Source organism: Macaca fascicularis, chromosome 8, assembly GCF_037993035.2.
Source record: "Macaca fascicularis isolate 582-1 chromosome 8, T2T-MFA8v1.1".
Taxonomy (NCBI): domain Eukaryota; kingdom Metazoa; phylum Chordata; class Mammalia; order Primates; family Cercopithecidae; genus Macaca; species Macaca fascicularis.
The window spans coordinates 30988475-31012630 of NC_088382.1; the positions used below are offsets into that span (position 1 = coordinate 30988475).

A 24156-nucleotide genomic window follows, 5' to 3' on the forward strand; every position below is an offset into this window, starting at 1 on the left:
GCGCCCGGCCCGTTCCTAATGTTTCTAAGAACCCCCTGTGTCGGTAATTTTTAAAATTCTGTCTACACCCAAATCTAGGTATACCACCTACATTGGCAATTCAGTAATTTAGAAAATTCCCAGGGGACTGTGGCTTACAGAAACTACTGATCCAAAACACTTTACAGATTAGCAAAATAAGGCCAAGAGAAGGAAAGAAACCTACTCACATTATTCACTCAACAAGTTTAATGACAACACTCAAATCAAGTATAAAATAATGTTGAGACACCTTATGGTACCCAAAGTGTCCTTTATTCTGTATCATTCTATTTGAGTTTTATTGCTTTTATACAGCTGGGAAATGCTTAAGGTACAAATTAATAAATTTTAAACTCAGTATGGAAAATATATTTAATAAATTAAAGCAAAAAAGATCTGAGGAGATCCAAGAGCTCAAGATAAGCTGTAACCAGAGTCTGAAGTATCCAAGGAGCTATTCTTTTTGAGGCATGTTCTCCTCAGCTTCCAGTTATCATTTGATAAACACATCAGCAAAAGGGTCAGTGTTTTAAACAAATGTAGACTTTATTTTGTACTGTACAAAGTGCTAATTTCAGTAGATCCATTAAAATAGAGAATAAGCAAGATCATTAATAAAAGTAATGGTCGTTAAATTAATGTTAGACACAGTTTACAGCGTTTTACTGCTAGTGTTTTAAGTTACCATGAGCAGTATCAAAGTACTTATGTAGCTAGTTTCTAATACTTTATAGAAAACCCAGTACAATTCCAAGTGCTTATAGCCAACATAAGCATATTTCATATTGGAAATAGTTATCCACATGTTAACAAGAAACTATGGTCCTCAAATATGCCAATTTTAGAGAATCTAACAACTACTGATAGTAACTATATAAATGTTTTGGAATAAGTTATTTACGCAAGCCACACTTCAGCTGAGGTGATCACTAGACATCTGTTTCCAGAGCCCCAACAATGTGTGCAGCAGAAGGACGATCTTTAGGGTCTTCATTAGTGCATACAGAAAAGAGTTCAATTACTTTCTGGTATGATTCATTGAGTTCTTCCATATTAATAGGTGGCCTAGTTCCCAGGGCTGCATAGTATGCTTCATCATCAAAATCACTTTCATCAAAAGTTTTATCTTGAAGGAGTTAGAGATTGAAACAATAAACAAAATCACTTTATGTCATGGAAAAGTTTAATAGTTCACCCTTCTCCTGAAACAAGAATTTATGGTCCAGTATGCTTTCCATTCTGCCATAGACAGAATGGAAATGTCTTCAATTGTCTTGCTATCAAGTAGATTGGCTTTAGTCTTGGATTTATAGGTTATCGACCCCTACTACCACCCTTCCTATGATAGCTTTCCAGTCATTTTCTCAGGTAAGGAGAGTTTTTAAGGCAATTTTTTGCTTCTCTGGATAGCCTCAATTTTTCCCCCTATTCTCAATCTATGTCTCATTTTTGTGAGATTAAACCTTGGTGGTACCAAATCAGTCATCAGTACTAATACATATCTTAGAAATTACACAACTAAAGATCTTATAACTTGCTATTTTAAGTTTTAACAGAAAGATAAAAATTATATAAACCAATCTTTAGTGTGAATGAAGAGACTGGGATTTATGTTAGAAATTGTATTCATACCTTCATCATCATCATCATTTGAAAGATTAACGTGTGGAATCGATAAAGTCATCATTTCCCACAGAGTAAGGCCAAAGGCAAATATGTCTGCCTTGTCAGTAATAACACCATTCTCCTCCAAAGCTTCTTTGGGTTTCCATGGCTCTGTGCCAATGTAACAAGCCTCAGGGTCAGTCACTGAAACAAGCAAGATGGTTATGAAGGCAGGCACTACAAATCACAAAAAGGCGAGCAACTCAAAGGAAAATGGGCAAATGATTTGAACCAGTAGTTCACAGGTTAATCAGTATAACCAGTAAATGTGAAAATACACTCAACCTCAATAAGGATTACTTTCTACCTTTCAGGTTGGTAAATATTCAAGAAGCTGGTCAGTTGGCAGGTATGTAGAGAAACAGCAATTCTCTTAGAAATTAGTAGGAATATAGAATGTGGATGTTGAGATTACAGACTCTGGAGCCAGACTGCCTTGCTTGGGTTGGTTCAAAGACATGTGCAAACTGCGTGACCTTGAGCAGATCACTTCTAGACCTGAATTTCTTCAGTTTGTGAACAATATTAGGCTGAGAGAAGTACCATTTCTTTTTTTTTTTTTTTTTTTTTTTTTTTTTGAGGCGGAGTCTCGCTCTGTCGCCCAGGCTGGAGTGCAGTGGCACGATCTCGGCTCACTGCAAGCTCTACCTCCCAGGTTCACGCCATTCTCCCGCCTCAGCCTCCGAGTAGCTGGGACTACAGGCGCCCGCCACCACGCCCGGCTAGTTTTTTGTATTTTTAGTAGAGACGGGGTTTCACCATGTTAGCCAGGATGGTCTCGATCTCCTGACCTCGTGATCCACCCGCCTCGGCCTCCCAAAGTGCTGGGATTACAGGCTTGAGCCACCGCGCCCGGCCGAGAAGTACCATTTCTATGCTTCCATGATTGCTATGTCAAGGAAAAGGGAAGGGGAGAAATCACACACTGGCTTTTTTAAAGCCCAAGAAAAATAGGTCCACTCACATTTCCATTTAAATTTTAGTCAACTTGTGAATTTCAATGAAAAAGCCAGCTAGAATTCTCATTAGGATTGGACTGACTGTCTAGATCAATTTGGTAAGCATTAATATCTTAATAGTATTGAGTCTTCCAAACCACAGTCATATATTTCTCCACTTAGTTATATCTTACTGAATTTTCTCAGTGATACTTTATAATATTCATTACAGAAGACTTAGACTTTTTTGGTTAGATTTATTCTGAAATATTTTGGGTTTTGGTACTTGTAAATAGATTTTAAACAATTCCATTTTCAATTATTATTACTAATACACAGAAATGTAATCACTAACTTCACTATAGCTGTTTTATAGATTCCTTGAGATTTTCTACCTAAACAACATATCAACTGGAAACAAGGACAGTTTTGTTTCCTTTCCAATTTTGCCTTCTCCATTTTCTTGCCTTATTTTAGTGGCTAGGGCTATAGGACTGTTAAATAACACTGGCAAGAGCAGGCATCCTGGCCTTGTTCCCTACTTCAGTATGACACCTGCAGGTTTTTCTTGTAGACAGCCTTTCTCAAGCTAAGATCCCTTCTATTTCTAGTTAGCTGAGAGGTTAATCTTTTTTTAAATCAAAAATGGATGTTGAGTTTTGCAAACACTTTTTCTGCATCTATTGAGACGATATGTAGTTTTCATATTTGATTAAAGACTTAAATGTTAGACCTAAAACCATAAAAACCCTAGAAGAAAACCTAGGCAATACCATTGAGGACATAGGCATGGGCAAGGACTTCATGACTAAAACACCAAAAGCAATGGCAACAAAAGCTAAAATAGGCAAATGGGATCTAATTAAAGAGCTTCTGTACAGCAAAAGAAACTACCATCAAAGTGAACAGGCAGCCTACAGAATGGGAGAATGTTTTTGCAATCTATGCATCTGACAAAGGGCTAATATCCAGAATCTACAAATAAACAAATTTACAAGAAAAAAAAACATCAAAAAGGCAAAGGATATGAACAGACACTTCTCAAAAGAAGACATGTATGCAGCCAACAGACACATGAAAAAATGCTCATCACTGGCCATAAGAGAAATGCAAATCAAAACGACAATGAGACACCATCTCACACCAGTTAGAACGGCAATCATTAAAAAGTCAAGAAACAACAGATGCTGGAGAGGATGTGGAGAAATAGGAACGTTTTTACACTGTTGGTGGGCGTGTAAACTAGTTCAACCATTGTGTAAGACAGTGTGGCGATACCTCAAGGATCTAGAACTAGAAATACCATTTGACCCAGCAATCCCATTACTGGGTATATACCCAAAGGATTATAAATCATGCTGTTTATTGTGGCACTATTCACAATAGCAAAGACTTGGAACTAACCCAAATGTCCATCAATGATAGACTGGATTAAGAAAATGTGGCACATATACACCATGGAATACTATACAGCCATAAAAAAGGATGAGTTCATGTCCTTTGCAGGGACATGGATGCAGCTGGAAACCATCATTCTCAGCAAACTATCAGAAGGACAGAAAACCAAACACTGCAAGTTCTCATTCATAGGTGGGAACTGAACAATGAGAACACTTGGACACAGGGCAGGCAACATCACACCCTAGGGCCTGTCATGGGGTGGGGGGCAGGGGGAGGGATAGCATTAGGAGAAATACCTAATGTAAATGACAAGTTAATGGGTGTAGCAAACCAACATGGTACACGTATACTTATGTAACCTGCACATTGTGCACATGTACCCTAGAACTTAAAGTATAATAAAAAAAATCTGTTAATATGGTGAATTATATTGACTCCCCCCTCCCAGCTTTGAGGTATAATTAACAAAAATTATATGTTTAAGGTATACAACTTGATATTTGATATACGTAAACACTGTGACCTGACGGCCACGATCAAGCTAATTAACATATCTATCACCTCATATAGTTACCATTTTCCTTTTTGTGTGTAAGAATATTCAAGATCTACTCTCAGCAAATCTCAAGTATACAGTATTATTAACAAAGGGCACGAGCTTCCATTAGGCAGGATGAGTAAGTTCTGATGACCTAACATACAGCACAGTGAGGACATTCATTCTTGAATGTTACAACTTTTCCTTCCTGGAATAAGTCCTAGTTGGTCAAGATGTAGTGTCTTTATGTAGTATTAGACTGAATTTACTAATATTTTGTTAAGGATTTTGATATCTATGTTTGTGAAGGATATTGGACTATGAATTTTTTTTTAATGTCAGTTTATGTTTCTGGGTACATAGCAGATGTATATGTTTATGTGTTGAGATATTTTGATACCAGCATGCAGTTCATAATAATCACATCAGGATCAATGGGATGTCCCACAATGTGTCAGGTTTTGATATCAGAGTTATGCTCTGATATCAAAGTAGTTACATGTTCTAAACAGCATTTATTAACCATTTGTTTAACTTCTGTTCATATAAAGAGACACATTTAAGTATTGTTTACTAAATAATATGTTGCAAGCAGAGGCTTTCTCTTGAGGCTGGCTGGCTCTTGTTTCTCACCAAGAACATATCTTAAATTCCCTGCGAAGCCAGTGATCAGTAGTATATATAATAGAGAAGAAAGGGCAAAGAGCCAAAGACCAGCCTTCATTAGCATGCCTCTTTTCTGCTTCATTCCAGTTTCTTCTACCAGTTTCCTAAATCTTGTCACTTTATTGATGCTAAATAAACCGCTTTACACAACCTTACTAAATTTTACTTTCTATTCCCAGATGCTTTCCTGCTTAAAGATCCCAATCCAGTTACAAATCTTTCCCAAAGATAACTCTAGTTAAAATATATACTACTACTACTACAACTACTAATACAGTAATTTATACTGTACATGTGGCAAAGGAGAAGACTGCAGGCTGACTGGGAGAGAGAAAAAAGGGGACTTTTTACCATATACTTTTTAAAAATAGTTTTTGATTTTTGATCCATGTGGACTTACATATTTAAAAATGTAAACACTGTATTAAAAACAAAATTTTAAAACTTGAGTACAACTTACCAGTCATATTTTCATCCAGTGGTAGAGAGACTCCTACATCACAGATTTTAATTGTTTCAAAATCTCCTTTAATTACAACATTTGAAGACTTTATGTCTCCATGAAGCAATTTCTTTTCTTGGTGCAGATACTAAAATAGTAAAATATTTAACACATATGAGCAGAAACACAAACTAATAAAAAAATGTGATAACCTCCAAATATAACTACTTGAGCTCCCTTCCTAAACTCTAGGCTTACATTTGTCCAGCATTTCAACCTTTTTTTTTTTTTTTTTTTGAGATGGAGTCTCACTCTGTTGCCCAGGCTGGAGTGCAGTGGCACGATCTTGGCTCACTGCAACCTCCGCCTCCCAGGTTCAAGCGATTTTCCTGCCTCAGCCTCCCAAGTAGCTGGGACTACAGGTGGGTGCCACCAAGCCCGGCTAATTTTTGTATTTTATTAAAGACAAGGTTTCACCATGTTGACCAGGCTGGTCTGTCTCGAACTCCTGGCTAAAAGTAATCCACCCGCCTCAGTCTCCCAAAGGGCTGGGATTACAGGTGTGACCCACTGTGCCTGGCCCAGCATTTCAGATTATTTGAAACAAGAGAAGGGAACATACCGTGTTATCTCAGTCTGCCGTACTGACCAGAAGTCTAAAAGTTTCTTTAGAAATAGATACTCCCACTAACCTTTTATACTTATAAAATAAATAATTATAAGTTAACTTTTTTCCCAAGACGACAGAGTCTTGCTCTTGTTGCCCAGGCTGGAGTGCAGTGACGTGATCTCGGCTCACTGCAACATCTGCCTCCCAAGTTCAAGTGATTCTCCTACCTCAGCCTCCAGAGTAGCTAGGATTACAGGCGCCCGCCACCATGCCCGGCTCATTTTTGTATTTTTAGTACAGATGGGGTTTCACTGTGTTGGCCAGGCTGGTCTCGAATTCCTGCCCTCGTGATCTGCCCGACTTGGCCTCCCAAAGTGCTGGGATTACAGGCGTGAGCCACCACGCCCAGCCAAGTTAACTATAAGTATGTATATATACTTAAAAGTTTACTTATTAATTAGTTAACTTGGTAAGTTGTATCAGAAGATACAACTGCAGATTTCAAAAGATATCACAATTTTGAGGCTAGTCTAGTAATTTTTAGAAATAATTTTGGAATCTTCAGTGAAGCATACATAAATTGTTGAGACCATGTGGGACAATGAATGACTAGGGCCACATGTACATATAAGGATGTTTTGGTTGATGATGGACAACATATACAACAGTGGTCCCACAAGATTACAATATCTTATTTTGATTTTACCTTTTCTATGTTTTGATATGTTTAGTCACACAGTACTTACCACTGTGTTACAGTTGCCTACAGTATTCAGTAGAGCATCATTCTATACAGGTTTGCTGCCTAGGAGAACTGGGCTATATATACCACATAGCTCAGGTGTGTAACTGGCTCTACCATCTAGGTATATGTAAGTATATTCTATGATGTCCACACACACAGTGATGAAACTGCCAAATGACACATTTCTCAGAACATATTAAGCTACACATGAATGTAATTCGGAAGCCTCCATTTTGTACTGACCCCTTTTTGGAACTGACAAGTAACAATATCCATCCACATTCAAAGATGTCCTGCAAAGTGATTATTTGTTCATTTAAAATATGAACAAAAACAAGTCATTTAAAATATAATGGCATAGTTACCTTTAACCCTCTTGCCATATTCAAAGCAACTTTTAAAATTATGGCTGCTGGAAAAGGATCTCGGCTGGCTTTATATCGTTCTTCTATTAAGTCATTTAGAGACTTTTCACCTCCATATTCCATAGCAAGACACAGACTGCCATCACTGGCTTCAGTAAAAGCACGATAACCTTAAAGAAAACATGACATTTCTTCACTAATATAGAGAACAATAATATTTAAGTTCTTTATAGTAATGTGATTGAAAACATGGATCTGGACTAACACAAATATACAATTAAACAGCTACTATATACAAGACTAATTCAGTAGATCTCATTTAAAACGCCTTCAGTGTTTGCCAGTAGTACCACAAATTGAAATACTTTTACTTTCCTTTGCTTCCCTAAATATAATGGTTTCGCCAGCCCTACTTGTATTAAAAATGAAAAAATCCAAGAAATTACCTAAATGGATTTAAATTATCTAAATGACGATCATGTTATATTCCTAAAATCTTCATAGAACTAGCAACACAATTTTATCTATTCCCATGAAGTTTAAATATATACTTAGGCATCAAAAAATATTATATGCAAATTTTTAGTTTAGACCAATCACATTAATTTGATTCCCATTAAACATCCAGCCCCTTCCTCTTCATTTCTATTAGTGAGACCAGTTAAGAGAGCATATAACCTTTTTCTGAATAAACAAAATAATATACCAGACACTACTACCAAATTTAAACTTACCAACAATGTTTGGATGATGAAGGCTTTTCAAAATCTTAGCTTCATCCATTAGTCTCTTTTGATACACACTTCGATAATGATCATTACATATAGGATTAATCTTTTTTACAGCCCAAGGAGAATGAGACAAACCTCTTGGAGATCTAAGAAAAAAATTCATTTAAAAAGGATAGAAAACAATACAACCACAATACTTTTTAAAATGACTTCCAAATTTTTGGGAAAAAACTTGAAAGAAATTTGTTTTAAAAAACAGTATTTAAGATGTTTTGGACTATGAACACCTCTGCTACATTTCCATTTCAATTGGGAGATAAGATCTAATAGACAAGTCTTACTATCTATACAGTGGAAGGGAGAGGATAAAAAGAACTTGAAGGGTAAAGATGGAATGTTACAAACTTTAAATCTGAAAATTGTTACTTTCCAATTTTTCCATTTGAGCATGTCGGACTACTACTTATTAAATATTATATGTATCAGAGATGAGTTGTAGGAGGCTAAAGAAAAAAAATTAGAGAATTTAAAGAAGAGATAATCAAGAACATTTTGCCCATATATCATCATCCAAAGAACAGCATGCTGTTCTTGCTTCACTACACACTGACCAATTCACCTTATACCTTTTACCACATATTCAAAGATATGTGCTTAAGGAGATAATGATGAACATACAAATGAGAAAAATTTAAACTTTCTATTTTCTAGGAAGATTCAGCCATTTTAGAAATATCTAAGGTATAAATGTTTTAAGGCCTCAATAAACAGGTAAAATAAAGTCAGGGAAAGATTTACCTGAGGTGGTAGATATTTATGAGTACAGCAAATCACAAAATACTTAAGTATATGCAGCATAACAGCACAAAACCTAGTGAAAGAGCCTCAGAAGTTTAAGACAGAAAGTTTAATGGTAAGAACACAAAACAAGAGATTGAACCAAAGATCTATTTAGCTTTGCACTCTCTCACAGGCATAGCTCTATGACTGCAGAACCTTTTTTGTTTAATCAAAAAACCTATACTAAAAGGATCACAAGATTTCTTAATTCATGCACATCTATCATCCGTAAGTTGATCTAAACTATTCTTAAATCTCCAGTTTTAGATAACAGCAGCATTTGAGGATAATGATGAGCATCTACATATCATTTTATTATGAAAAATATATTTTTCAAGTTTTAAGGGTTGAAAGTTTAGCTCTTGAAAGTTTAGAATTTAGTAAACAAGTCAATCTTCACCTTTTCCATAACATATTCTAATCTATAGAATAAGAATAGATTTATGAAATCTGAATACTCGACCATGCAAAAAGCTGGTTCATTAAAAAGACTAATAGAAAAAAAGGCAAATTTCTGATGAGATTACACAAGAAAAAATAAAGACAATATCACAAATAAAAATGGAAACAAAACTACATATACAAGAAAGAAAATATATAAGTAAATAATAAAAGCTTTATGCAATCATTTAAGACAAAATGGACAAAGACTTAGAGAAATCTAAGAAAACTGATGAATAAATTTAATCACCAGTTTAAAATGTTCCTACTAGAAATACAAAGTATAGATGATTTTACAGGTGAGTTTACTAAGCTTTCAAAGAATTTACCATTCAGTCTTATACAAACTGTTTCCACAGGGAACAGAAAAGGGACTATGAGTCTCATATAACTTCAATTTCAAAAAATAAAAAGGGACAGTAGAAAAAGGAAAACCACAAGCCAACCTCACTTAGATATAAAAATTGAAACAAACTTTAATATTAGCAAACTGAATCCATCAGTTTATTTAAAAATACTACTACATCAAAACTATGTTGGATTTAACCAAGGAATGCAAACTTGATTTAACAAAAAAATATAGACTTCTGGGTTAAAATTGTAGCTTAAACATACACATTGTTTTTATCCTTTCCAAACCCACTAAAATAATAGCAAATGGATATTTTAAGACATACTAGCCAGCAAGAATGGAAATAACAGCAGAGGAGACAACAGCAACAAAATTTCAGAAGCTGGAAAGCAGATGAAAGTAACTGGCTTAGCCCCAATTAACTGCTTGCAAGTTATTTAAAAAGCAAGTAGGGCTGGAAGGGGTAGCACACAACTGTAATCACAACACTTTGGGAGGCCAAGTCAGGAGGATGACTTGAGGCCACGAGTTTGAGACCAGCATAGGCAATACAGTGAGACCGCTTCTCTACAAAAAACTTTTAAAAGCCACATGTGGCGGCCCACACCTGTAGTCCAGCTACTTGGGAGGCTGAGGAAGGAGGATTGCTCAAACCAAGGAGTTTGAGGCTGCAGTGAGCTATAATGGCACCACTGTACTCCAGCCTGGGCAACAAAATGAGACCCTGTCTCTAAATAATAATGGTAAAAAACCAGTGGACTCCTAGATACCCTCCTTAATTCTGCACTAGCTGCCCATCCCCCATCCCCAGCTTCTAAAGATGATAAACTAGCTTTGGAAGGTATAAAACAAGTCTTCAGCCTCAGGTTTACTGTCAGTTGAGAACCTGTAATACAGAAGCAGGGTAATAATTAATTACCATATGCATACTAAGTGCTCAGTGAATTTTTACATGTACATATACCTGTATTATCAACACCTAGATACTGAACATTTCTAGCACTCCAAAAGACTAAACATGCTTTTTTTCTAAAAAGGACAATTAATTTAAAACAAGATAAAAACTCAGTAGAAGTGTTGAAAGATAAAGCTGGGGAAATCTCAGAAAACCGAGAAGATAGCAAATAAGAAAACCAAGAGGTAGATGAAGAAATCAGTAAGTTCAAAATTCAAATGATAGGATTCCAGATGGAGAACAGAGAAAAACAGGGTGAAAATCATCAACAAAGTAATTTTTAAAATAATGTCTCAAAAATTGAAGAACAGGAACTATTCAGATTCCAAGAGCCCCATATCCACTAATGTCATTGTGAAATTTCAAAATGCTAGCAACATACAGAAGATCATACCAGGATCCAGGACAGTGGGAGGGACAGATAACATAAAACGGATTACATATGAAGAATCAGCAGTCAAAAAGGCTTCATAATTGTCAACAACAACAATGTAAGCTAAAAAACAACTGTCAGTGACTGATATTCTCAAAATTCTGGAGGGAAATTGTTTTCAAATGAAAATTGTAACCCAGAAAACCAAAAAGGGCCATTCGAGTATGAGTAAAATGAAAAAATTTTTGGAAATGCAAATTCTCAAAAAGTATATCTTCTGTGCACTAATTCATGGGGAGCTACAAGATGTCCTAAATGAAAACAGGATGTAAATCAAGAAACAGTAAGACACAAGATAGAGAAAAACACAGGATCTAATTCAGCAGAGAAGCGCAGGAAATTTGCAGGTTATGGATAAAAGACATCCCAGGTTGACAGGGCTGAATCATGAGGAGTGGTAGGGTCAGGCAGGCACTGCTGTTCTTCAAGATCAGCTATTTGAAGCTTTTTGACTAAACCACATACAGTGTAACTTTGTTAAAAACACTTTACATTTTAAACGTTTTTTTTAAAAAGGGGAAAAAAATGAAACTAGCCATAAATCTATGAGAATTTATTTCTTTCAAAATAGGAGTTAACACTAAAAAACAAATTAGAAAACAAATTAATACCACACATACAAAAAAAGTGTTTAAACTGCAAAAATGCTTCAGGAATACCCATTGTATATAATTACTAAATTAGTCTTAATTAGCCTCTTATTAAAGAAAGCATTTCTATCTGGAAACAATGTAAACCTGGATGAAGCTAAAATACGGAGGGTTGGACTAGTCAGACTGATTCCAAGAATGCATTAAGTAAGGAATATATATTAACTTAGTTTTTTGCCACTTAATAAACATGAAACTAGGTACAGTGTAATGATTAAAAGAAGTAATTTTGGGCTGGGCATGGTGGCTCACACCTGTAATCCCAGCATTTTGGGAGGCCAAGGTGGGCAGATCGCTTGAGGCCAGGTGTTCGAGACCAGCCTGTCCAACATGGCAAAACCCCATCTCTACTAAAAATACAAAAATTAGCTAGGTGTGATAGTGCACACCTGTAATCCCAGCTATTTAGGAGGCTGAGGCAGGAGAATCGCTTGAACCTGGGAGGTCGTGCCACTGCACTCCAGCCTGGGCAACAGAGACTCTGTTTCAAAAAAATATATGAATAATAAAAAAGTAATTTAAAAAAACACTTTATTGACAGCTATATTGGCACCACACTTGTTCAATTATTTCATTTTTCTTTTAACTCAATATTCGTACTTTAAAATCATGTATTTACCCTTCTTAATAACAATGCTATAAACCTTTTACTTCTTTTAGAAGAGAATATCTTAGGAGGGCAACGCTGCAGAAGAGACAGCAGTTACTGACATCACCCAACACTGGCTTCCTCTTTGAGGTTTTGTCATGAAGAATCTGGTTTACCACAAAGGTACCCTTTCCCCTGCCACTTCCTCTTCTTATGGAAGCCAATGAAAAATTAAAAAGTAAATGACTTCCCCTTTAATAACGCATCAGGAGGAAGCTAGGAGAAAAGCAGAGGCAGAGCTACTGGCAAAGTTATGAAAGGGTCTAGGGACTGGAATACAGCCGTCAGCCAGGATCAGGAACAGACACTGAATCTAAATACTGGAATTTTCATACTACTTTTTTGTCTCCAAGTACAGTAGAATTATAGTTACATGTAAAAAGGTTAATCTGAAATCTTATACTTACCTTTTCATAAGGTAAACGTTTACCCCAGTACCAAAGCCAAGCTTCTGCATAAATGGAGAGGCAGGGATATTTATAGTTGGAGTTGAATTTAATACTAAATGTCAGAGAAATAAAAAATAAAATTAATAAAAAATTAAAAAATAACAAAACCTCTTAACATTCTCAATATACTACTGCCAAGAGTATTAATTGGCACAGTCTTTTTGGAGAGCAATTTGACAACATATATCCTAATTTTAAATGGGTACCCTTTGACCAAGTCTACTTTTAGAGTTTCATCCTACAGTAACTCTGAAGCAGAGGTTGGGAAATGCCCTGTTTTTGTATGGTCTACGAGCTACGAACTGTTTTCACATTTTTAAAACATTGTTAAAAGATAAAGGGATTGGATGTGGTGGCTCATGCCTATAATCTCAACACTTTTGGAGTCCAGGGTAGGAGGATTACTTGAGTCCAGTAGTTGGAGACCAGCTTGGGCAACATAAAGAGACTCCATCTCTACAAAAAAAAATTTTTTTTTAAATTAGCCAGGCATGATGGCATACACCTGTGGTCTCAGCTACTTGGGAGAAACGCTTGCGCGCAGGAGGTTAAGGGTACAGTGAGCCGTGTTCATGCCACTATATTCCAGCCTGGGCGACAGAGCAAGACACAGTCTCAAAAAAAAAAAAAAAAAAGATGAAAAGATGGACTTCTGCTTCTACTCATGAAAAATAATTAACTACCCCCGACAATTAACTGTTCCTAGAGTTACCATCTCGCCATGAACTAGAAAACTAGACAAAATATAATTGTTTTCAGACACGTGACAACAGGCAGAGCAGCGCTGTGATCCCCGAGAGAAGAGAAACAAATGAGGTGAGCCCTATCACTGCCCTAACTTACTGCTTGAAGGCAGTTTCCAGACTGCAGGACAGAGGTTACATAATCCAGCAGTCCTGTCACATTGAGAGAGAGATCAGAGGTCAAGAAGGACTAGGTGGCTAGAATTTGTGGAGCAGAGAACTAAAGAGAGCTCCAAAGAGAGCACTTCAAAGATCTGAACAGTCTCCCTTTGAGTGTTTGGCCAAGTACTTATCCGCACATAACAATGTGTAGATGCCCCAAAGCTGGGAAAGCACCAGAGGAAAGCAATTGGCTCAACAATTACCAGAGATCATACAGGTCTGGGAACACTTCATGTCACCATGAGCCAGAGGATGGTAACCGTGTAACACATAGTAAAGTCCTCTAAAGGGTCACAACTAGATAGTACAGCTAGATTTTAGCCCCAGATAAACATTCATAACAAAGCTTAAAAGCCAGTCTCAAAAGAAACGAGCTAATGTGCAGGTAACTTAACCTCAGACCATAACTAAATCAAACCCTCTTTAAAGAAATAACAAAATCCAGTATTAGACAATGCAGAATATCTACCACCCAATCAAAAAGTACCAGGCGTGAAAGCAGCAAGAAAATATGATCCATACAAGGAGAAAAAGAAATCAATAGAGGCCCAGCATGGTGGCTCACGCCTGTAATCCCAGCACTTTGGGAGGCCGAGGCAGGCAGATCACCAGGTCAGGAGTTTGAGACTAGCCTGGCCAACATGGTGAAACCCCGTCTCTACTAAAGATGCAAAAAATTAGCCAGGAGTGGTGGCGGGCACATGTAGTCCCAGCTACTCAGGAGGCTGAGGCAGGAGAATGGCGTGAACCCGGGAGGCAGAGGTTGCAGTGAGCCGAGATCGTGCCATTGCACTCCAGCCTGGGCCACAGGGTAAGATTCCGTCTCAAAAAAAAAAAAAAATCAATAGAAACATACCGTAAGATAACAGGAGGCCAAGCATGGTGGCTCACACCTGTAATCCCAGCAATTTGGGAGGCGAAGGCAGGCAGATCACTTGAGGCCAGGAGTTCAAGACCAGCCTGGTCAACATGGTAAAACTCTGTCTCTACTAAAAATACAAAAAGTAGCTAGGCGTGGTAGCACATGCCTGTAATCCCAGCTACTCGGGAGGCTGAGGCAGGAGAATCACTTGAACCCAGGAAGTGGAGGTTGCAGTGAGCTGAGATTGCACCATTGTACTCCAGCCTGGGCAACAGAGCAAGATTCTATCTCAAGAAAAAAAAAAAAAAAATGACAGGGATGGCAAAATTAGTAGATAAGAACCTTAAGACAAATATTAAAAATATGCTCAATGATATAAAGGAAAGTCTGAGCATAACAAGGAAGAAAAAGACAAAATAGAAGCTTAGGAATGAAAAATACAATGGATAAGAATTATATCATCTTAGAGCAGAAGAAAGAATAACTAAATCTTAAGACAGAACAACAAAAACTATCAAAAAATGAAGCAAAGAGAGAAAAAGATTTTAAAAAATCATCAATGAGCTATGGAACAACAGCAAAACAGCAGATTTACATCCAACAATAGACAATTACATTGAGTATAAATGGTCTAAACAGCTGTCCAATACATCATGCTGCTATGTGGAAATGTCTACATCTGTGCTGTCCAGTAAGGTAGTCAGTTGCTACTGAGCACTTAAAATGTGGCTAATACAACTGAGGAACTCAATTTGTAATTTTATTTAATTCTAATTAATATGTATCCAAATTTAAATAGCCACATGTAGCTAATGGCAAAACAGTCAAATTAAAGGAAATTAAAGTTGTCAGAATGGATAAAAACAACTCAAGACATGCCATTTATAATAAACTCAATTTAAATATAAAGACACAAATAGGGCAAGAGTAAAGGGTTGAAAAACATCATTAAAACACAAAATAAATCTGGAGTGGCTCCATTACTACCACATAAAGTGGACTTCAGAACAAAGAGTACCACTGAGGATTAAGAAGGGTATTTCATAATAGTTAAGGTATAAATTCATCAAAAAGAAATAACCATCCTAGGCCAGACAAGGTAATCCCAACACTTTGGGATCTGACTTATGGTTTATGTATCTTGGTGAACGTTGCATGCACTTGAAAGGGAGGCCAAGGCGGGTGGATCAGTTGGGACCAGGAGTTTGAGACCAGCCTGCCCAACATGGCGAAAACCTGTCTCTACTGAAAATACAAAAATTAGCCAGCCATGGTGGTGCATGCCTGTAATCCCAGCTACTTCAGAGGCCAAGGCACCAGAATCGCTTGAGCCCAGGAGGCAGAGGTTGCAGTGAGCCGAGATCGCACTGTTGCACTCCAGTATGGGCGACAAAGGGTAACTCGGAAAAAAAAAAAAAAGAAAGAAAAGAAATAACCATCCTGGCCGGGCGCGGTGGCTCAAGCCTGTAATCCCAGCACTTTGGGAGGCCGAGACGGGCGGATCACGAGGTCAGGAGATCGAGACCATCCTGGCTAACACAGTGAAACCCCGTCTCTACTAAAAAATACAAAAAACTAGCCGGGCGAGGTGGTGGGCGCCTGTAGTCCCAGCTACTCGGGAGGCTGAGGCAGGAGAATGGCGTAAAACCCGGGAGACGGAGCTTGCAGTGAGCTGAGATCCGGCCACTGCACTCCATCCAGCCTGGGCGACAGAGCGAGACTCCGTCTCAAAAAAAAAAAAAAAAAAAAAAAAAAAGAAATAACCATCCTAAATGTGTATGTACCTAATAACAAAGCACAAACCTTCAAAATACATGAAGCAACAACTGATAGAAATTGAGGGTGGGGGAAGCAGACAAATCCACATTGTAGTTGGAACCTTCAACTCTCTTCTCTCGTAATTAATATAAAAAGTACACAGAATATCAGTAGGGATATAGAAGACCTGAAGAAAATAACACAGACAGGTCAATCAGCTTGACCTATTGACATTTGTAGAACACCGTGCCCAACAAGAGTAGAAAAAAATGCCCTTTTCAAGTGCATGCAACATTCACCAAGATATATAAACCTCAAGTCATACTGATTAAGGAAAAAAATTAAGAAAATATAAAATACTAGTACCAGATATAAAAAAGGACACTAGAAGGTTAATAAGAGTATATCGACATGTGCGCATCCTCCGGTCGTCCCGGAGGTTTCCTGAGCCGGTGTTCCCACGTGCAGCCTGAACCTGCGGACATAATGCTATGAGGAGATGGGGGCCCTAGTGATTCGCGGTATCAGAAATTTCAACGTAGAGAACCGAGCGGAAAGGGAAATCAGCAAGATAAAGCCCTCTCTCGCTCCCAGGCACCCCTCTACCAGCAACTTCCTGCAAGAGCAGATTAGTCACTATCCAGAAATTAAGGGAGAGATTGCTCGTAAAGATGACAAGCTGCTGTCATTTCTAAAAGATGTGTATGTTGATTCCAAAGATCCTGTGTCTTCCTTGCAGGTAAAAGCTGCTGAAACATGTCAAGAGCCAAAGGAATTCAGATTGCCGAAAGGCCATCAGTTTGATATGATAAATATGAAGAGCATTCCCAAAGGCAAAATTTCCGTTGTAGAAGCATTGACACTTCTCAATAATCATAAACTTTATCCAGAAACCTGGACTGCTGAGAAAATAGTGCAAGAATATCAGTTAGAAAAGAAAGATGTGAATTCTCTTCTTAAGTATTTTGTTACTTTTGAAGTCAAAATCTTCACTCCTGAAGACAAGAAGGCAATACAATCAAAATGAAGAAAATCACAAAAATTTCCTATGTGTACTCCTCATCCCTCATCCTGTATATTTTCTCGTTTTTTGCATATTAAATTATGTTAATTACCAAATTAAAAAAAACAAAAAAAAAACAAAAAAAAAAAATAAGAGTATATCAAGAATAAATTTACACCAGTACATTTGACAGTTTAGAAGTGATGGACAAATTCCTTGAAAAACACTAACAAAATTCACAAAGAAAATAAGAGATCACTTGAATAGCCCTATATCTATTAACTGTGAAATCACAGTTAAAATCTTCCTACTAAGAAAACTCCAGGCCCAGATAGCTTTACTAGTGAATTCCACCAGTTTAAGGAGAAATAATAACAATTCCACATAAAGTTAAACAAAAAGATATTTCTATTAAAAAAATAGAAACATTTCTCACCTTACTTTATGAATACAGAATAACCTAATACTAAAACTAGACAGATATCCCAAAAAGACAACTGCAGTCCAATATCCCTCATGAATATAGACAATATGAGCAAATCAAGCAATACATAAAATATATCGTAACCAAACTGGCTTTACACAAGGAATGGTCAGTTTAACACTTGAAAATTAACATAATTTACCACATTAACAGATTTTAAAAGGAAATGTAATAGATTCAGAAAAAGCACTCTACAAAGTTCAATACCCACTCATGATAATAACTAGAAATAGAAGAAAACTTCCTCAAACTAATAAAGGGCATTTGTGAAAAACCTACATCTAACATAATACACTGGGAACAAGGCAAGTATTATCCACTAACGTTTCTATTCAAAAACATACTGAAGGCAGTGCAATTAAAAAAAAGTAAAAGAAACAAAGCCATATAGACTGGGGAACAAAGTAAAACTGTCTTTATTTATCCACAAATGACCAACCATATACAATATCCTAAGCAATCTATTAAAAAGCTAATGGAATAAGTGAGTTTAGGATGGTTGCAGGATACAAGGTCAATATGAAAAATCTGTCACTAGAAATGGACAACAGAATATTTTCTCATGTTATTTTCTAGAAATTTAACTTTAGCTATTTTTTATATAATGGGAGTTAAGGGTCAAGGCTTACTTTTTGCACATGGATATCCAGGTGTTTGTTGAAAAGATTGTCCTTTGTCCATTGAGTTGCCTTGGAAAATATCTTTCCCTCATAAGAGCGATGTATGGATGAGAGGGAGAAAGGTAAAGCAGTTCTTTAATGGGTCAAGCTAAGTTGATTATTGAGCAGGGAGAGCCTCCAAACCTGTTAGATTGTCAATAAAATTAGTCCAGATATGATCAAACCCTGACCTATAAAATGTCTTATTTGTTAATATTAACATCATAAAGGGGATTTACGCTAAAGTTTCTAAGTGACCGATAATAAAGAATCAAACTAAATATTACTAGGACATTTCTAAGAGAAACAACAATAGTAATAGTAAAAAAAAAAAAAAAAGTCTTACATCTGCTATCTTACCAGATTTCTTTTTTTCTGATAATTTGCATGGTGTCTTGAAATTACTGATCCCTTCCATTGTGACAACCACTCTCAGTCCTATGATGAAAACAAATTGTAAGTTACACAGCAGATACAAAGAATACAACTCTCATTCATGAAGAAAAATGCCTATAGCTGGGCACAGTGGCTCATGCCTGTAATCCCGGCACTTTGGGAGGCTGAGGTGAGTGGATCATCTGAGGTTGGGAGTTCGAGATCAGCCTGACCAATATGGAAAAACCCTGTCTCTACTAAAAATACAAAATCAGCCAAGCGTGGTGGCGCATGCCTGTAATCCCAGCTGCTCGGGAGGCTGAGGCAGGAGAGAATCGCTTGAACCCGGGAGGCAGGGGTTGCAGTGAGCCGAGTTCGTGCCATTGCATTCCAGCGTGGGCAATAAGAGTGAAACACTGTCTCACCAAAAAAAAAAAAAAACACAAACAAAAAAAAAAAATGCCTATAACATTATCACTCATTTTATCACAAACAAAATTTGAGAACTAAAAAAGACCTCAACAAACATTTCGTCCAATTTTACTTAAAATGAGGAAACTAAAACCAAAAAGTATAATTACTTACCCCTGTCATAATATTAGTGATTGGGTATTTTTAATTATAAAGTAATATATGCACTTAGCTAAAAAAAAAAAAAAAATCACCTAGTACAACAAGGTAATCAGTATGTCTCCCTCTCACACTTCCCAGGAGTAGTTGTTAACAGGTCTCTTATATCCTTTAAGGAAACTGTGCAAGCAGCATTTTTCATAACAGTCAAAAGGCAGAAACAACAGAATGATTGAATGGATAAACAAAATATGTGACATAGCTATACAATGGAATATTCAGTCATAAAAAGGAATAAAGTGCCAATATATACAAGAATGAACCTTGAAAACATTATACTAAAGAAGCCAGACACATAAAGGCTACATATATGATGATACCATTTTTTTTTTTCTTGAGACCGAGTCTGGCTCTGTCACCCAGACTGTAGTGCAGTGGCGTGATCTAGACTCGCTGCAACCTCTGCCTCCCAGGTTCAAGCGATTCTCCTGCCTCAGCCTCCTGAGTATCTGGGACTACCGGCACCCACCACCACGCCTGGCTAATTTTTATATTTTTGGTAGAGATGGAGTTTCACCATATTGGCCAGGCTGGTCTTGAACTCCTGACCTTGTGATCCACCCACCTGGGCCTCCCAAAGTGCTGGGATTACAGGCATAAGCCACCGTGCCCATCCAATGATCCCATTTTTAGGAAATGTCCAGAACAGGCAAATCATGGAGACCAAAAATAGCTGAATAGTTGCTAGGGGCGGGGAGACAAAGAATGTGGAATGACTGCCAGTGGGTATGGGGATTCTTTCTGGGGTGATGAAAAGGTTCTAAAACCAGATAATGGTTTGATATATTAATCTCTGAGTATACTAGAAACTACTGAATTTTACACTTTCAAAAGATGCATTTTTATGATACATCAATTATCTCAATAAATGGTTATAAAAATTGTCTGTGAAAATAAAATGAGGCCGGGTATGGTGGCTCACACCTGTAATCCCAGCACTTTGGGAGGCCAAGGCAGGCGGATCAGTTGAGGTCAGGAGTTCGAAACCAGCCTAGCCAACATGGCGAAACCTCGTCTCTACTAAAAATACAAAAAAATTAGCCGGGCATGGTGGCCTGTACCTGTCATCCCAGCTACTTGGGAGGCTGAGGCAGGAGAATCGCTTGAACCTGGAAGGTGGAGGTTGCAGTTTGCCAAGATCACGCCACTGCACTCCAGCCTGGGCAACAGAGCGAGATTCCATCTCAAAAAAAAAAAAGAACAAAAGAAAAGAAAATGTACATACCACATATATAAACAAAGCAACTCAATGTGTTTCTTCCTTCTATAACATATTTAAGAATTTTTTTATTTTAAAAATTATATTTCTTTTTAAAAAATCAGGTTTCCTATTAGATTTATTTATTATAAAGCAAAACTGTTCCTACATGTCTATAAGCTCATTTATCTATATAAAAAGTTGGGAAGAAGGGGGATTTGCTTAAATTTTTTATGGAGCCCTTAATAATAGCATCTTTAAAAACTGCGTAGTAAGGGGAAGAAAATCATCTCAAAGGCCTAGCTTTAACTGTCTATTAATGACAAGTTTGTTCATCTTGTTTAAAATGTAGCTACAATCACTATTGTCTTTAGATTTACCTGTACTGAGAACACTGAAGAGCCCCTTTACATGTATTTGTCAAGAATATAATAATTTTATGAAGTGATGCATTTAACTTGAAGGCAGGACAGCAGAATTTCTGAAACCAGTTTCAGAACTTTGGGGAAGGATAAACTATTTAGCAGAGTGGTTGCAGGAGGTATTTCTACTTCGGAAATAATTTCCCCATGTCATTCTGACTCCCCTTCTTCCATCTGTGTTATCTTTCCCCACAGGACGCTGTGATGTGGCACCTCAAAGATCTTCTAAGACTTTTTTTTTTTTTTTTTTTTTGGAGACAGTTTCACTCTTATTGCCCAGGCTGGAGTGAAATGGTACAATCTCGGCTCACTGCAACCTCTGCCTCCCAGGTTCAAGCAATTCTCCTGCTTTAGCCTCTCAAGTAGCTGGGATTACAGGCATGTACCACCATGCCCAGCTAATTTTTTGTATTTAGTAGAGACGGGGTTTCACCATGTTGATCAGGCTGGTCTCAAACGCCTGACCCTTAGGTGATCCACCTGCCTCAGCCTCCCAAAGTGCTGGGATTATAGGCGTGAGCCACCGCACCCAGCTTTCTCTAAGATTTCTATCTACCTGTGTGAAGCTACTCTTCATTCACTCAATCAATATGCACACACTGAGCACATACTATGTGCTCTAACAGTGCACTGTTCTACACTTTGGAAACAGAGCAGCAAACTAGACCCAAACAAGTATGAAGATAAACGTACACTATTTCAGGGGAAATATATATCAGTGAAGGGAGCAGAAGGCCTTGGGAAGGGGCTTAATATTTGAGTTTAAAGTGGTCAAGAAAGGTCTCCTTGAGAAACTCATTTGAAGGAAATGAGGGAGCAGGGCCAAGCAAATATCTAGTGGAAGTCTTCCAGAAAGAGGACAAGAAATACAAAGACCTGAGGCAGAAATCTTCACGAAGAGGCAAGCTAGCAAGGGGGAGAAAGAGGCAAAGTCAGGGAGGCTGGGGGTAGGAAGTGGCAAGTCAAGTAGAGCATTGTAGCCACAGGACTCTGACTTATACTCAACTGTAGTCACAGTCAAGATTTCAGCTTGTACTGAGAGACAGAAAGCTGTTGGAGAGTTTTGTGGAGAGGAGTCAAATAGGTGGGTGGATACGGGTCTAGAATGCAAGCTGAAGATTTAAGTTTGTGGGATGGCAGCACGCAGACGTTATTAAAGCCAAGAGACTAGGTAAGATCATCTAGGGAGTAAACCGTAGAGAGAAGAGGGGTGAGCCCTAGGGCATCCAAGCATGAGAAAGGAAAAACAAAGCAACCAAGGAGGTGCCAACAAAGTAGGATGCAGAAAACCCGGGCGCATAGTGTCCTGGAAATCTTATAATGAGCCTTATAAGTCTCACTGCCTTTTCCCGCTCAGTCTACGGAGGATTTGATATTCGGAAGCAGCATGTTTTAAAAAAAGAAAACCTATCTCTAAAAACAACTAGGTTTAAACAGAAGTCTTAACATTTCATTATATTCTCTTAGGACTGAGTCCCACCTTCTACTCCAAGCTATTTGCACCTCAATATACCATGTCCTATCCATTTCAGTTGTCTGAGGGCCACTTTTTTCCCGACTGCACACTCAGATTTAGGCATTAACTACTGACAGATGGCTTTTGGCCAGTAGCCCAAACTCTGCCTCAGATTATGTATGTATTGTATATGCATTCTTAACATTAATTGTTAAATAACCATACTAATTCTAAATCACAAGGTTCTCATGAAGATGACAGCTAAAAAAAACAGTGAATATTTAGATGAAGATATATTAGAAATGGCAGTAGGATGACCGTGAGCAGAATCTCATACTCTGTGGATTACTTAAGATATTTTTAACAATCAAGTACTGTTTAAGCAGCAGCATTGGCCGGGCGTGGTGGCTCAAGCCTGTAACCCCAGCACTTTGGGAAGCCGAGACGGGCGGATCACGAGGTCAGGAGATCAAGACCATCCTGGCTAACACGGTGAAACCCCGTCTCTACTAAAAAATACAAAAAACTAGCCGGGCGAGGTGGCGGGCGCCTGTAGTCCCAGCTACTCGGGAGGCTGAGGCAGGAGAATGGCGTAAACCCGGGCGGCGGAGCTTGCAGTGAGCTGAGATCCGGCCACTGCACTCCAGCCTGGGCGACAAAGCGAGACTCCGTCTCAAAAAAAAAAAAAAAAAAAAGAAGCAGCAGCAGCATTAAGGTGAGCAGCACTCAAGCAAGCTAATCTACAGATCTATCAGGTCAAAACGTCAGTGACCTTTGGGACCTAAGCCTGGGACCCCGGGACTTGACAAAAACCTGGATACTACTGACAAAGCTAAGGCGCGGACGGGCAGCAGAAAACGGAAAAATAAAAGAATGAGAGGAAAAAGTAAAGGAGAAAAGAGAAAGTAGATGTAGAACGTCCAAGGGAAAGCAAAGGGCAAGTGTGGACCGCATGACTCTCAGCTCCTCTGCATCTCACACGCTCAGCAGGGTTCGGGAGTGGAGGTCAGACTGTCTACCCCGATCCAGGGACTCACAAGGGGCTGGCTGCCAAAATCCTTCTTCGGCTATAACCAGATCCTACCCTGTCACGAAAGCCCCAGCAGAGGCCTCGGCTCCGGGCTCGGCCCCCGCCAGGGCTCGCAAAAAATTTCCCCTTACCAGAGTCTCAGCCCCGGGAAGGAAAGGTCGGAGGTGAAGAGAAGTCGTGGCCAAGTACCTCTTCAAAATTGGTCCCGAGAAGCCCCCAGCGAGAGACCCTGTATCTGCCTCTAGCACCAACACGTACGCCCGACAGCGGCAGTGGCCGTTGCGATTCGAGCCCTCCCGGCTTTCAAAACGTCGCGCGCTGCGCCAGCAGTCGGAGCTACGGGGCGGCGTGAAGGACATGCCCCGCCGATTCGCCATTCCTACTCCCTCTCCCAAGCCTCCCAATGACCGCAGGCGCCAAAGACAAGGGAAGGAAGGAAAGGCGCGGGGAACACAAACATTTACAGGAACCATCAGCCCTTCC

General features: G+C 38.4%; 1 protein-coding gene and 1 pseudogene across 5 annotated transcripts; one reads left to right on the plus strand and one right to left on the minus strand.

Annotated features, from left to right (window-relative positions):
- Window positions 1-545: 545 nt before the first annotated feature.
- On the minus strand, window positions 546-23983 carry PBK (PDZ binding kinase). 5 transcript variants are annotated; one of them, XM_005562920.5, is made up of 8 exons: window positions 23863-23983; window positions 18923-19000; window positions 12850-12943; window positions 8126-8268; window positions 7392-7561; window positions 5690-5819; window positions 1654-1830; window positions 546-1147 (listed from the first exon to the last, which is right to left on the minus strand). In XM_005562920.5, exons 2-8 carry the CDS (start codon window positions 18978-18980, stop codon window positions 951-953), a joined length of 969 nt encoding a protein of 322 aa, XP_005562977.3. In that variant the 5' UTR covers window positions 18981-19000; window positions 23863-23983; the 3' UTR covers window positions 546-950. The 5 variants fall into 5 exon arrangements, with proteins under 5 accessions (XP_005562977.3, XP_005562978.3, XP_065375085.1 ...); XM_005562921.5 differs by having other exon boundaries at window positions 23805-23983; XM_065519013.2 differs by lacking the exon at window positions 23863-23983 and adding an exon at window positions 20629-20748.
- On the plus strand, window positions 16843-17572 carry LOC123575170 (NADH dehydrogenase [ubiquinone] 1 alpha subcomplex assembly factor 4 pseudogene; annotated as a pseudogene).
- Window positions 23984-24156: the final 173 nt, after the last annotated feature.